Source organism: Epinephelus moara, chromosome 10 (assembly GCF_006386435.1).
Source record: "Epinephelus moara isolate mb chromosome 10, YSFRI_EMoa_1.0, whole genome shotgun sequence".
In the NCBI taxonomy this organism is placed as follows: domain Eukaryota; kingdom Metazoa; phylum Chordata; class Actinopteri; order Perciformes; family Serranidae; genus Epinephelus; species Epinephelus moara.
In genome coordinates, this window is record NC_065515.1 from 28,847,534 (window position 1) to 28,862,738 (window position 15,205).

Sequence of the window (15,205 nt, forward strand, 5' to 3'; positions counted from 1 at the left end):
GGACACTGGGACTTAAATATCATGGACAATATTTAGTTTTTTATAGCAAATAGCTAGGAGAAATTAAGTATGCATAACAAACAAAAGTTCAAGTCTCAGGAGGTTATAAGATGCAAAGTCTCTGAAAATCTCACTCTGCTCTTACAACTTTTGTTAATGCATTAACATGGTCAAATGTTTACTAGATAATTTTCCTAGCAACCAAGACAATGAGCACCTCACTTCAAAACCAGTTTATTGAAAGAAGAGAGTCTTGTTGGATACCTGTCTCCAGCTCAAAGGTGGTGCTGTGATTACTGTGGCAGTGTTTGTTGACTGCAGTGATGTGGAAGGTGTAAAGTGTCCCACATTCCAGATCTGGGACATTACAGGGGGATGAAGCGGTACTGCAGCTGGAGTTGTGACCTCCGACTCCTTGGGCCAGCACAAAGTAGCTGAGGGCTCCATCTGAGGCGTCCCACGTCACCCAAGCGGCGTTTGATACGCAGTCCAGACGGCCCTCAGGATTCCTGGGCACACACGGAGCTGTGGAGGGTGAAACGGATAGAAGTGGGCATGTCAATTCAATAGTGAAGGAAACATGTTTACACTTGAGTCACAAATACATCAAAGACATTTGGGTGATATATAATGTTTATGTGGAAAAAAGGAGGGTTTGCTCTTGAGGAAGCCTCTTGTTATGCACTAAACCCCTTCCCAAAACTGAGGCAATACATCATTCAATAAGGGGAGAGGCATACAGAACTTGTGCCGCTTTTTTTTATACGGTAGGTAAGGAAATGTTGGGGAGGTTTGCAGAAACCCTATGTTGCTGATATCAGTGATCTTTTTGAGATCACAACATGTGTCTGTGTGTTAAGGCTCATTCCTGCACTACTCTATAGGTTGCACAGGTTGGAATGTTCAAAGCTGGTCTGATATTAACGCACAGCTGCTCCCTTGGGAGACACTGAATTCATGCATCTAAGTGAATGAACTTCTGAATTGGACAGCTGTTTTCAGTGCCTCATATGATTAACACACTGATATGTGTAAATTTTGCAATCAGACAAATGGCTGACTACTTGAAGTTTACCTGAGGAAGTGTGTACCATAGCGCTGGGCTTGCTCTCACAGCCCTCTCTTACAGACAACACAGTCACATTGTAGCTCCGTCCACATGGTAGATCTGATATGGTGCAGGAAAGCCCACTGGAGTTACAGTAGAGTCTCGCCCCGGTGTTGCTCAATGCTGCCACATGGAAGTACTCGGCATCAGGGTTGGGGAGCCAGGACACTGTCATGGCAGCCTCATTACACTGTGCATCAACAGTCACATCCTGGGGTGCACAAGGGGCTGAGGGGGAGAGGCACAGAGACGCAGGAGGGCAAGTTAATATGGTACTGGTACTGTTTAACTACCCTTTGAGGTTACCATCAAAAGAAAAGTTTGAATGCAAATTGACACTGTACGAAAGCACTTCTGGATGTGAAAAACTTCTCCCATCTCACTGTAACTATAAATGATGCTGCCATTACTATTTAAAAAAAATCACAGGAAGCCTTTATGAAAAGTTTGCGATACCTGTCCGCACGTAAGCCTTGTCGCTCTCCATACTGGAGCAGGACTCATCCTGGCCGAACACGCTCACATTGTAGGTCTGTCCACACTGCAGGTCGCTCAGATCACAGAAGGTCATGGTGTTGTTACATTCAGTCTGGTGGCTTCCGTCTTCTGTAACACCCACCGCAAGATAGGAGAGCGCTCCGCTGGCTCGTTCCCACGTCACCGCAGCAGAGTTTGAGTGACACCGCAGGGAAGCCTTAACGTTGGTTGGCTTGCAAGGCACTGGGAAAACAAGCAATGAGATAACAGAGTTCTTGTTACTTAATATTATATGTGAGATAAGAGACGACACTTTAAATCCTTTCACTAGTCCAACTAAACTGAAATGACAAAAAGTGCAGTGTTCGTTGTCATACTATACTTTATAAGGTTCTGTCTATACAAGCAAATATTAAACAATAAATTGTTCTTCCTAAGGAGAGCCTGAAAAGAAAACTGATGGACAAAGATAATTATCATTTGACTTAAATGCTACCTGCCTGATTCTCTGAAGCAGGTTTAACATAACCAACAAGTCCGACTTCTTACAGGTCTTTAATATTCACTCAGATTGATCAAAGCCAGAGTCCTTTATTTCATATCAGTGAGTATTCTACAGACAATAAATAAAATTTAAACCACTGCACTGAACTCATTGAAAATTACACCTGTCATACTGAAAAATTTACCTGACTGCAGGTTGAGGTAGGCGTGGCTGTTGTCACACTCTCCGTCCAGAGCTGTCACTGTCAGGTTGTAGAGCTGGCCACAATGCATGTTGGGTAGATGGCAACAGTTTCCGGTGCTGTTACACTGAGTCTTGTGACCATCGGGCCCAAAAGCTCGCACCATGTAGGATGACACACCCTCTTCTTCTTCCCATGACACAACACCTGTGTCATTGCTGCACACCATCTCTGCTGTTACTTTCTGTGGTACACATGGCACTACAGACAGACAGACAGACAGACAGACAGACAGACAGACAGACGGACAAGTGTGAATGAAGACGGGTATAAACAGAGCTTTAATATAACATGCACTATGCCTTACACATGATTCTACCTGTGCTGAGCTCCACAGCAGAGCTCTCAGCACTGCTACACGTCTCATCTGAAGCACTGACAGTGATGGAGTAGTTGAGGCCGCACAGCAAGTCATCAAACAGGCATGTTGTCTCACTGCTGTTGCATGTTGATGCGTAGCCACCGTTGCCCTGGGCAACTGCGGTGTATGATGATGCCCCTTTGCTGTGCTCCCAGGAGACCGCCACAGCGCCAGACTCACAAACCACCCGGGCCTCCACGTGCTGCGGTACACAGGGCACTGCACAGGCACAGACAGAGAAATATTAATCCTGCATAATGATTTAGTGTCAATATAGATCCAATAATTATTTCTTATTAGCAATATCAGCACAGCCAGAGAAACCACAACTATTTTACCAAAATCAGTTTCATAGAAATACTGTATTACCACTGTATTATTAAGTTTTTTATTCCTTTTTTATGACAAGTACATAAAGTACATACATACATAATCAATCTCCTCCTACCCTGACTCATCTACAGAAACATCCCAATATTTCAAAAATATTTCTAAATGTTTCAAAAAATACAGTTGGCCGAATTACATTATCCCATCCTGTAACATAGACATTTATCATGCTGCCAAGGCCTCCACATGTTAAATCTCTTTGGTCATCCTCACCTGCTTGAAGCTGTTTCATGTCACTTTTCGAGACATTGCACATGCTGTTGACAGCAATCACACTTATGTTGTAGGTGAAGCCACAGATGAGGTCTTCCAGGTCGCAAGACAGAGACGCAGTCTCACAGCCAGATTCATGCTCTTCCACGCCGAAGGCTTGGACAATGTAGAAATCGGCCCCTCCGCGGCCCTGCCACTCTACACGGGCGGTGTTGGTAGAGCAGTCCAGTACAGGATCAACATCTTCAGGAGGACAAGGAGCTGGAGGGGGACAGGGGAAGAGAGTAAAAAATAATGATTCTGTAGTTGCTTTGCACCTGAAACCACCTGTCACTGCAGCAAGACGAGAATCTCAGCCAGATCAGTGAAACAAGATTTCCAGTTGGTGAAATTAAAAAACAAAACAAAACAAAAATGTAAAATCTTGCATCCAAGGTCTAATTTGAATTTACTGAATTAAAAGAGCTTTTTTAAAGAGCTCACCTGACTCCACCGGCAACCTAGTGCTTGGAGGGCTGCTGCAATTCTCATTTGAGGCCACAACAATCACATTATAGGTCTGGCCGCACTCCAGGCCCTCTAGCTCGCAGTTAGTGTAGTTGGAGTTGCAGGTGGAAACATGGCCACTAGAGGACCGGGCTGTTGCGGTGTAGTCCAGGGCGCCATCTGCATAGGCCCAATCCAAGAGGGCTGAGTTGGTGTAGCAGTCCAGAACCACTGAGCCCATGTTCGGTGTGCAGGGGACTGAGAGAGGAGGGGAAGAAACAGAGGACTGGAGTAACACTTAAACACGTTCAGAGCAATAAGTCAGTGACACGTTCACATGTAGGAGAGTCATGTCAACCCAGTTGTCCTACCTGACTTGAACTCTATAGCTGGGCTGGGTAAACTTGAGCAAATATCATCCTCCGCCACCACCTGAACAGAGTAGGTCTGGCCACAGGTGAGGTTGGTCAAGATGCACATTGTTTCTGTACTCTCACAGGAGGACATGGCTCCCCGTGTGCTCTGAGCCGACACGTTGTAGGACAGAGCCCCCTCGCTGGCCCCCCAGGACACGACAGCCTGATTTTCAGAGCAGTCTATCTTCACATCCACATCAGCTGGAACACAAGGCACTGGAGAAAGACAAAGAGGAGAGTGTTGCAGGTTTAATTATCTAATCATTGAGTGATAAGAAGTTTGAAATCATATAAACAAGGTTTCATTTTCAAAAGGGGCAGAGAAAACAATCAGTTAAGGCAACAATGAGACAACATTTTGCAGACAAATATATACATTTCTATTCCCTTAAAGATTATTTTTCTCTGGTTACCCATTTGACATTGACTCAGTTATCAGTTCCTATAAATACAAGACACCTATTGTCTGTCGCCACTGCTTCAAATTTTGCTCAGCCTGAACGGGGATATATTAAGGAGACCCTGTTTGAGTTTTATTTTGAGTCTGAGTTTTGTATGGACAAATTAAAATGTAAACAACTTAGAACTTAGGGGAAATTTAGAGTATAGGAAGAGGAACGAAAACCTGAGAAATGCTGGTTTATTACCTCTGGGTAAAAAATAAATTAACAATATTCTAATCAAATATGTAGATTGTGAAAGAAGGAAATCATAAAATACAAAATTAAAGATTTTTTCTTAAAAAAAAAAAAAGTTCTGTTAGACAAATAAGGTACATTTTAAAATAGGATAAATTTAAGATTAATTTAAAAATAAATTGTAACCCATTTTAATTGGTTCCTTAAGTTAGCCGCCTTAGAATTCATCTGCTTGTTTTGGGACGTTGAATAAAGTGGTTGAGTAAAAGTGAATTTGTTTGACCTTTATTTAGTAACACATTAAAGCCACCTCAACTCTTGACCAAACCCATTTTCACACCTTCTGTTCAGAAAATAAAAAATGCATGGAAGAAGTATCTACATAGAATAAAATTGTCCTGAATGTCTCACCTGACTGCAGCATGTCGGCCTCACTGGGGTCAGAGTTACACTTCCCGTTTGAGGCGACGACTGTCACTGTGTAGTTCTGTCCACAGTGGATGTTGGGCATGCCGCACTGCTCGCTGTCAGACCAGCAGCTGCTTGACTGGCCATCTTCCTGCATCACTGTGGCGGTGTAGAACTCTGACCCGGCCGAGGCGGACCATGACACCACAGCAATGTTAGCGTGGCAGGTCATGAAGCTGGAGACACCAGTGGGCGGGCAGGGCTCTGAGGGAAGGAAGGAGGGTAATCTGTTAGTGAAGGCTGTCTTTGGAATACGCAGAAGAGTCCCTGTGTGTCTTGTGGTCTAAGGTTAATATCAGTGTTAAAGAGTATAGGTTTTTTTTGTTTTTGTTTAAGTCTGGTGTACAACCCACCAATTTCTGAATGTGTGTCTTTCTGTGTTGCTTTCCCTGAGGTTTCTCCCTTTAGGATACAGTGTGTTGTAGGTTGTACCAACCTTATCTTAAATCCCTCTGAGACATATTTGGGATTTGGTGATATATGAATAAACTTGATAATGGCTCATGAAAGATGTTAAATTCATCACCAACACAAAAATGTTTATCAGTGCATGTTAACCACAGTTTCTCAGTAAACTGGAGAGGACAATTTTTCACTACACTGCACTGCTGGCTTTAAAAGATGAATAATACCCATAATGTATGAATGATGTGGAATATTTTAAGGTTTGTTAAAAACACTAAACTGCATTGCTGACTTTAATCTGTAGGAAGAGGCAGTTGAAGGACTGAATGAGTTGCAAAAGTCCCTTCACTTTAACTTTGTGTCATCAGATTTGGGCGTTCAATAAAACAGGTGACTTCAAAATACAGTTTGAAAACTACTGTTTTAAAGGTGAATAGTCTCCACCTGACTCAAGCGTTGAGGGCTGACTGGGGAGACTTGTGCACACAGAGTCTACCGCCTGAACAGACAGGAGGTACTCCTGGCCGCACTGGAACTCAGAAATGAGGGTCCAGGTGTCGTTGGTGCTGAGCTGCACTTTGTGGCCATTGTTGTTCTCTGCTGTCACAATGTAAAACTCAGCAGTTTCACTGGCGTTCCAGGTCAGCGTTCCCACCTTAGAAACAGATTACAATATCATTTTAACTTTAGTTAATGTAATAAGTAATCGCATTGTTTCGCCACTTTCAAAACAAAAGCCTTTCACAGAGAACAAATGAAGCCAGAGAAAATGGACAGTTTGTTAAAACAGGTAAAATATTCACCTTCATAGTGCAGTTTAGAGACGATGTCAAGTTCTGGGGAATACAGGGTGCTAAAAACAGAAGACAAAGGTTAAGTTGTGATTGGAGCTGCAAATATTAGTTACTTTCATCACTGATTAATCTGCTGATAATTTTCTCTATTAACCTATTAATCATTTGGTCTATAAAATGTCCTACTGTGCTCTTTTTCAGGTTCACGCTTGTATTTTGGGTCTTTATTAGAACATGTTTACATGCATTAATGTTCAAAAAACACTTGTATTTTCCTCTTACTGTCTGTGCTGGTGCACCTATAAGCTTCTGTATGAAACGCTCCGTTTAGTGCCTGTCTCTTTAAGCCCCCCTCCCAAAAAAGCCTGCTCTGTCTGCTCTGTTTGGTCAGCATTTCCAGGTCACCCATATCTTGGTGAGTATAGCAGCACTCTCTTTTCATGTGTAGTATTTAAAACTTGCCACATTTGTTTTGTTGAACATTCAAGGGGAGTTTGCATGCATTACAAAAGTGTGTTTACCCATTCGTATTGAAGTGCTGTTGCTCGGCATGCTACTGCACAGGTAGTCGTTGGCAATGACATGAACGGTGTACTGATCGCCACAGTGCAGGTCGTCCCAGGTGCATGTGGTGGTGTTTGTGGTGCACATGTGGGTGTGGCCATCCTGTCCCACTGCGATGGCCAAGTAAGACTCCGCCCCGTCGCTGCTGGCCCAGGTGACCGAGCCCAGATTGTTCTCACAATCTGAAAAGCTCTGCACATGCTGGGGCACGCAGGGACCTGAGGAGAAGGTGTATTGTTGGATCATAGACTTACTACACTGTACGCCAAATTCGACAAAAGTATAAATGAGACATATACCTGTCTTGAACTCTTCAGGCAGGCTCACAGCGCTGTTACATCGGTCATCTTGAGCTTGAACAGTGAAGGTAAATAGCTGTCCGCAGGGCAGCTCAGCCTCTATCACTGTCTCCTCGGTTTGGAAAGACGTGGTGTATCCCAGGTCTCCTGTGGCTGTCACCACATAGACTGATGCCCCTTTAGCCTCCAGCCAATCCAACACCACTGTCTCATTGTCACATGACCCACTGACTGTGACACCAGTTGGCTGGCAGGGTTCTGGAGGACGAGACAATTTTATTTAAGTTCATTTATGATCTACTTGCTGTTGAACTCCCACTTTTTACATCCTTGTTCCAATACTGCTGCAATGTAGGGCTCTGACTAACAATTAATTTCTATTATCAATCAATCATTTATTCTACAAAATGTCCTAAAATTGTGGAAAGTGTACATCATCATTTCCTAAAACCAAATAATTAGTAACTTTATTGTCACTCTAGATGTACAATGAGATTCAGCACCAACAAAAACAAGCAGTATTAAATTTACTATCATAGACGACTAAACCAACAAACAATTATCAACATTTAAAATATGTAAATTTGTTGTATTTTTCTTTCAGGAATTACTTGAATCAATTCCTCTGTTACACCCCTGTGTCGTACATGTTGGATTTACTGGACCTTCTCCTTCATTCTGCTTAACTTAGACCTGTTGTCCTTGTTTGTGGACACTTTTTTGTGCCATCTAGTGGCAGCAAGACCACAATACACTAATCTATGAAAAAACAAGATGGTAGCTGTCTCTGCCAAGTCAGTCTGCAGCTGATCCCGACACAACAGTGGACAACATACAAAGCCTGATCAAATTTAATGGTTGAAATTTGTTAATCTATGAATAATAACTGTTGTAGTTTGATATGCCATACAAACTTTACCAATTTTAGCAACAGTAACAAGAAAAGATGCTGTTAATTAGAAAGTACTTGTATGAGGACATTGGAAATTTATTATCAGCTCATTGAAGGGCAGTGGGGCTTAATTGTCTTCTCGTTTGAGGACACTGGGACATTATTATCGTTGATAGTGTCTCAGTTTTTGTATTTGTCAGGTCCTACTAATCCAAAATAGCTTATATGTAACTAAAACCAAATTTCTTAATCAGTCAATAAATTACGTTACTAGTTAATTGGTTGATAACAATGTTCCTTACCTGTCTGAATCTCCACAGTGCTGCTGATTTCACTGTAGCACATGTTACTGTACGCAGTTACAGAGAATTCATAGGTTTCCCCGCAGCGCAAGTTGGAGAACTGACAGGTGGAGTTGGTGGAGTTGCACCATAGAGTCATTCCCATGCTGCAGGTGGCAGTCGCCATGTAAAGCTCCACCTCCTCTCTTTCCTCCCAGTACATGTTGGCTGTACTCGTCCCACACTGCAGGTCCACTCCAACGCGCAGAGGTTTACAGGGCCCTGGACAACATGTTCAGTTTAGTATCAGTGATCTCATTCACTGGATTCAAACTACTCTGGGATGAGATGTTGCTCAACTCACGTGTGCTGAAGGTGACATCAGCGTGTGTCTCAGTCTGGCAGTGTTCGCTGATGGTTGTGAGGCTGACGTTATACGTCTGACCGCACTGCAGCTCCGTCAAATAACACATCTGCTCATCAGACTCGCATGAAGCCAAGTAGCCATGATTTCCTACAGCGGACACCATGTAGGAGTTTCCTACATCGGCCGAGCTCCAGGAGACTTTGGCTGTGTTGTTGTCGCAATCCAAATAGGCTGCTACATTTTCAGCTGCACAGGGAGCTAGAGACAGAGGGGACGGATGGACATTACAAGACATGGATGCAATGTCACTGATCACATGTTGAAGCTGTTATGATCTTCACTCTCTTTATTTCAGAAAACAAGTCCCAAAATCTAGGTCTTACTAGTTGAAAAAAAAGTCAGTAAACTGCACAATATGTTAAAGTTTTTTGGCATCAGCTGTCTTTGCTCATTTCAGTTTAAAGATTGCGTTTTGCTCTTGAGGGTCATTTCCTAATTTCGTGGGTGGTGTAGGTGTATTGATACCCAGCATCAGAATTTAAAAAAGGTTTACATTTACGGTTTCTCACAAACAAATGTATCCTTGAGGATACACAGTTGCGTTGAGTGTACTTCCTTCCTCAAATTATTTACAAAGCCAATTTTTATTTTGTATGTCTCCATTGTCACTGCATACCATGTCACCATACCTGAGATGAGCAGGACAGTAGTGGAGATGCTACTGTTGAGAATCTCTCCGATGGCGATGACATTGGTGTAGTAGATGATTCCACAGTGGAGGCCTTCTACATTACAGAAAGGGTCTGTACTGTAGCAGGACACAGAGTGGCCGTCACGCCCAGCGAGACGAACCTCGTAAGCCACAGCACCATAACTGGCCTCCCACGACACGATTCCCATGTCGTTCTGGCAATTCACATTGGTCTGCACGTTTTCGGGTGGGCAAGGCTCTGAGGGCAGAAAAAGAGGCAGAACAGGTTCTTACAATCTTCTTATTTTTAATACTTTTGAAACATGATATTACATCAACAGATACTGAAAACATGTCAAAAGTGACACATGAATCACATTTACATCCACTTATTTTGTCCTAGGGCTGCAACTTAGTGTTAATTTCTATATAGCTTAATGTGCAGATTGTTTCCTCAAATAACTGTTTTATCATTTCAGTGAAAAACATCTGAAGGTGATGCTCTTAAATGTCCTGGCTTGTCTGACCATATATCCAAAACCAGATATTTGCTTTACTATCACATGAAAACTGACTTAAACAACAAGATTATTTTTCTGTACATATTAATTAATAAGTTAAAAGTTTTCAGGCTCAACCTTCATCTTGTCAATAGTGACACAATCAACACTGGCACCATCAAAGAAAGTCCTCCGACTGTTAAGAACCTCTCAAGCGCAAAGATGCATCTTTTATTAACGTGCTTTCTCACCTGTCGTAATTGCAACCGGTTCCGTCGAGGTGGACACGTCTTTGCACACGTGATTATGTGCCGTGACGTTGATGCTGTACATCTGGCCACATTCCATGTTGTACATGGGACAGTAGGTGTCGTTGGTGACGCAGGAGACCATCAGGCCCTGCTCTGTCACCCCTTCAACTGTGTAGTAGTCGGCACCAGGGGTCATGTCCCAGAGCACCTGGCCGATCGTCGGGCTGTACTGAGTGCTGATGTGCTCAGGGATGCACGGCTCTGGAAGAAAGTGTTGATGAGTTAATAGAACTAAGTGAGGTGACAATAATTAAAACACATTACTGAGCAGAGGGGAACTTCAACCCTGGTGCCATCACTCACCAGTGTCCAGCTGTCCTGTCATGTGAGCGATGCAGCTGCAGGTCTGTCCCACAGCTGTCACAGAGATGGAGTAGCTCTGGCCACAGAGCAGCCCTTCCAGTTCACAGTGGGTGTTGTTTGCTTCACAGGTGACAGAGTCACCTGACGCGGTGGTGGCCATGACCATGTACGACAGAGCTCCATCACTTGGGTACCATGATACCGTGGCCATCTGTATGAGGCAGTCCATCACTGCCTCAATATGTCTCGGCTTACAGGGAACTGGGAGGACAGGGAAGACAGTCATGATTTTATTTGATTTAAATTAAATCTAAATTAAAACTACATTGGCCCAGTGTCTATAAAGAATTATAGAAGAAAGTCAAGGTTGTTAATGATGATAAATGACTGTAGTTTGTGTTACTACAAAGCAAAACAAAGGGTTTAAAAGCACGTATTTTCATTAAATTTAGTAGAATTTCAGCAAGATTAAATCTTAGTTGAGAATAAAATTTGAGATGATGAAAGGCTTTCATAATTCTAAAAGGGTCAAAGAATCTCTAATGGTAAACTATGAAAGCCTTTATTTCAAGCATGAAGCACTCTCTCTTGGTTTCTTAAAACCTGTTCCTAATCTGATTCTAGCCTCCATCCTTACTATACATGTCCATCACCTAGCTCTCTGTCCTACCTGAAGGTGTTTCAACCACATCAGTGGGTGGGCTGTCGCAGTATCCATCGGAGGACACCACAGACACATGGTAGATCTGACCACAGCCGAGTCCTGTGATATTGCAGGAGCCCTCGGTCGTGCCCCAGCAGGTTGTGGTCCGACCATTGCTGTCCTGCACTGTGGCGATATAGGAGTCAGCTCCTAAACTCTCAGACCAGGACACATTCAGAGTGTTGTCCTCACAGTCCACCATAGCGGACACGTTTTCAGGTGTGCACGGCACTAGTGAGAAGAGATAAAGGTGTGGTGTACAGAAACAGAATTGAGCACTACCAGCAAAAACTTCATGAACAGAAAATGTGAAATTCCAAGCATAAAGGTGGCATTTTTGATTTACCGATTTATGTTTGAGAATAATTTGTTTGTTACAGCTCTGGATAATTTATGTTCCTTGTGACAGTGTGTAAATAATAGTATTTCAGAATTCATGGACACATACAGTGAATGTCTTTACATACCAGTCCTGATTGTCACACTGTCGCTCAGTTTGCTCTGGCAGTCTTGGTCCTCTGCCATCACAGTAGCCGTGTAATGCTGTCCACAGTGCAGACCTGTTAGATCACACTGGTTCTCGTGGGAGCTGCACTCATCCACGTGGCCATCAGTTCCCACAGCCCTCACTCGGTAAAGCTGTCCTCCTCTGCTTTGGTTCCACGTCATGGAGGCCACATTGTCCCTGCAGCTCAGGCTGGCTTTGAGGTCCTGGGGAACGCATGGCACTGCAGGGAGAGGTCGATAAGGACATTTATTGCAGGATTTCTTTATTCTAATTGTTTATTTCATAAATCCTGAACACTGCAGCTGCGATTATTTTATTATCTGATCGTATTTATTGTCAAAATTTCTGAAATAGGTGTGTGTATGTGTGTGTGTGTGTGTGTGTGTGTGTGTGTGTGTGTGTGTGTTTGTGTGTGACATGTACAGTATATACCACACCTGTCCTGACAATGTCCCCTTCGCTCTGGGTGCTGTTGCATGTTCGTCCCTCAGCCATTACAAACAAAATGTACATTTCTCCACATGGTAGATCAGTGATGTCACAGCCGGTGTCTGACGTGGTGCAGCAGGAAGTGCCTCCATTTATCTGCTCCAGCGTGGCCGTGTACGTTACTGCGCCAGGGACGTCCGCCCAGGCAATGCTGACTGTGCGGTTGTCACAGCTCACTGATTTCTCTATGTCCTCAGGAGGACAGGGAGCTGGGGAAGGAGAAGCACTGTGAGGTACAATTTACAATAAACTTCCTGACTGGCGCCCTTGGATCTGTACTTATACTACAAAAACCAAGAACCTTAAGCCAGGGTACATGAATCAGATGCAAATGCAACAAATTAAGATGCTATTAGGGGCGAAATATTTTAAACCACGTTAAACTATAGTGTAAAAAATAACACATTTTATCTAAAACCCCTCATGAACGCTTGTTTAGTGAATACTTCACTGATTTTTTCAGAGCAGCCACTGCACCCTAAGGGTAGCTAATATATTTCTCATGTATACTTCTAAAACCACTATATTAAACCAAAGCCATTCATAATGCTTTGAGGACACTGACGTTATCAGCAGTTACAGCACAATACATTTGTGTTATATAAGTGACTTTCTGTTTCCTTGTTTTTAAAATGATAAATATTGATTTCAGTATTTTTTCATATTTATAGTTTGACTGTATTTTTCACTTACCAGTCTCGGCTGTGACAGCATTGCTGGGTGCACTGGAGCACTGTTGGTCTCGGGCCTTGAGGGTGAAGGTGAGGTTTTGGCTGCATACCAGTGGCGGCAGGGCACACATCCCGTCTGATGCGGAGTTGCACTCGAATGTCACCATGTCACCCTGGCTGTCTGTCGCCATGACAACATAGTCCTCAGCCCCGGCGGACTCGTTATACATCACCCAGGCCGAGTTGGACAGGCAGTCGATCTCCACGTCAGACAGGTGAGGTACGCAGGGAACTGGAGGTAAGGGGTCAGAAAATAAGTTGTGCATCTTGCATTCTTGTAAAGCAAGATAAGCAACAATAAGGTAATTCAAAGTACTATACATGTATTCAATAAATATGCAGCGACACAAAGTTGAATAAAAAGACATGAATAGATTTTTTTAAAAAGTAAAATGAAAATATAATTGGACAGAACAGAAAAATCAAAGAGCAGTATTCGTACACAAAAGTATACATCAGCCTCTTTATTCACGTAAAACTAAAATATTATTGATCCTTGCCTGTTTTGATCATTTTTGTAGGGCTGTCTCTGCCCACACATCCGTCCCTGGATGGTGTGATGGTGACGTTGTACTCCGTCCCACACTCCAGCATGCTAAGATCACAACCACTGTTTCTGCTGCTGCAGTTGTGTTTCCAACCTGCGGCGTCAACAGCCGACACCATGTAGTTGACCCCCGCCACGCTGTTGCTCCAGGTTACAGATACATCACCAGTGGAACAGTTGACAGCGGGGAGAAAGGTAAGAAGAGGGCAGGGAGCTGAAAGAAGGAGAGGAAGGAGAGGGAGAGTCGAGGTGAGAATAAAAGAGGACAGTAAAACTAATGCATGTAAACCTTTCTCATGTAAGGTTTACACCTTTATACCTCTATTTCTTTGTGATCAGATGTGTTGTAACTGTCACCTGGAGTTTAACCTACCTGTAAGGACCTGCTCTGTGGGGCTGTGGGAGCTGTTACAGGCCTCATCTTGGGCCACCACTGTAACGTTGTAGGTCAGGCCACACTGCATGTTGCGCACTACGCAGTGATGCTTGTTCGTCTGGCAAATGCTGACATGACCTTTGCTGCTCACCACGGAGGCACGGAAATGGGAATAGTTACCCATCGACTGCCAGGTTACGTTGAGGACACCGGACAGACATTCAAGGTCGTTTTGTATGTTCTGTGGCACACACGGAGCTGGAGAGCAAGAGAGAGCAAAGAGAAAACAGCTGTAAGGTCACAGATTTGATGGAGGAAGATACTGATGTGCTTGTAAAGCCAAATGTAGTGGCTCTAATGAGGGTGGGTGATATGTAAAAACTGGAGAACAGGACATGTGAATAAGATAAACTAAAGTGATCATAGACAAACCAAACATGACTTGGGTTTAAATACCTACCAGTATGAATCACCTGAACATCACTCTTGGCTCCGATGCAGTTTTCATCGACACCTGCAACATAAACCTTGTACTGCTGTCCACAGAGCAGCCTGGATATCTGGCAGGTGGTGCTGGTGGTGTTACAGGACCACCAGCGACCCTGTGCATCCATAGCCACAGCCATGTAGGAGACGGAGCCCTGCGAGGCCTGCCATGACACCGAGATGTCGTTTGACTCACAGGAGGAGTCAACCCTCAGCTGGGTTGGAGGGCAGGGAGCTGCAGGAGTGAGGGACAATTGCTGAGTCATCACTTACATGCATCATTACGTGCATTAAAAGAGTGCTGAGAAGGTGTTTTTTTTCTGTTGCTGTCGATTTACTTACTTTCATGATGTACAATTACAAAATGTTTACTTGATATACTTCATTTTAACAGTGGTTAGCAAGCAAGGGGAGGAGTTGTGTAGATAGTACTGGATAAATGGTCTAAATAGTAGTGTAAACATGATTTATGAACAGTTAAAGTAGTTGGATAAAAATATGGAAACAGCTAAAATAATTAAAAATTGTTCATTAAAAGTAATTTATAAATAGCTGAAAAAATTGGTCAAAATAATGGCTTAGCATTTGAAATAGTCGGGCAAAAGTGATGGATAAATGGTAAATAATAAATGTAAAAAAATAAACAAACGCAAAT

The 15,205-nt window shown here is 43.3% G+C and overlaps 1 protein-coding gene across 1 annotated transcript in view; it reads right to left on the reverse strand.

The window, feature by feature from the left end:
- LOC126397210 (uncharacterized) overlaps nt 1-15,205 on the reverse strand; it is a 45,858-nt gene that overhangs the window by 9,023 nt on the left and 21,630 nt on the right. Inside the window, exons 28-52 of the mRNA XM_050055809.1 lie at nt 14,525-14,785; nt 14,062-14,322; nt 13,642-13,902; nt 13,104-13,373; nt 12,359-12,619; nt 11,881-12,141; nt 11,381-11,644; nt 10,711-10,971; nt 10,348-10,608; nt 9,595-9,855; nt 8,903-9,163; nt 8,560-8,820; nt 7,366-7,623; nt 7,024-7,284; nt 6,512-6,561; nt 6,153-6,363; nt 5,247-5,507; nt 4,153-4,413; nt 3,779-4,039; nt 3,296-3,556; nt 2,651-2,911; nt 2,275-2,532; nt 1,565-1,828; nt 1,076-1,336; nt 265-525 (exon numbers count right to left, since the gene is read on the reverse strand). Coding sequence (XP_049911766.1) covers nt 265-525; nt 1,076-1,336; nt 1,565-1,828; nt 2,275-2,532; nt 2,651-2,911; nt 3,296-3,556; nt 3,779-4,039; nt 4,153-4,413; nt 5,247-5,507; nt 6,153-6,363; nt 6,512-6,561; nt 7,024-7,284; nt 7,366-7,623; nt 8,560-8,820; nt 8,903-9,163; nt 9,595-9,855; nt 10,348-10,608; nt 10,711-10,971; nt 11,381-11,644; nt 11,881-12,141; nt 12,359-12,619; nt 13,104-13,373; nt 13,642-13,902; nt 14,062-14,322; nt 14,525-14,785 — 6,273 coding nt within the window. The remainder of the gene's footprint in view (nt 1-264; nt 526-1,075; nt 1,337-1,564; nt 1,829-2,274; nt 2,533-2,650; nt 2,912-3,295; nt 3,557-3,778; nt 4,040-4,152; nt 4,414-5,246; nt 5,508-6,152; nt 6,364-6,511; nt 6,562-7,023; nt 7,285-7,365; nt 7,624-8,559; nt 8,821-8,902; nt 9,164-9,594; nt 9,856-10,347; nt 10,609-10,710; nt 10,972-11,380; nt 11,645-11,880; nt 12,142-12,358; nt 12,620-13,103; nt 13,374-13,641; nt 13,903-14,061; nt 14,323-14,524; nt 14,786-15,205) is intronic.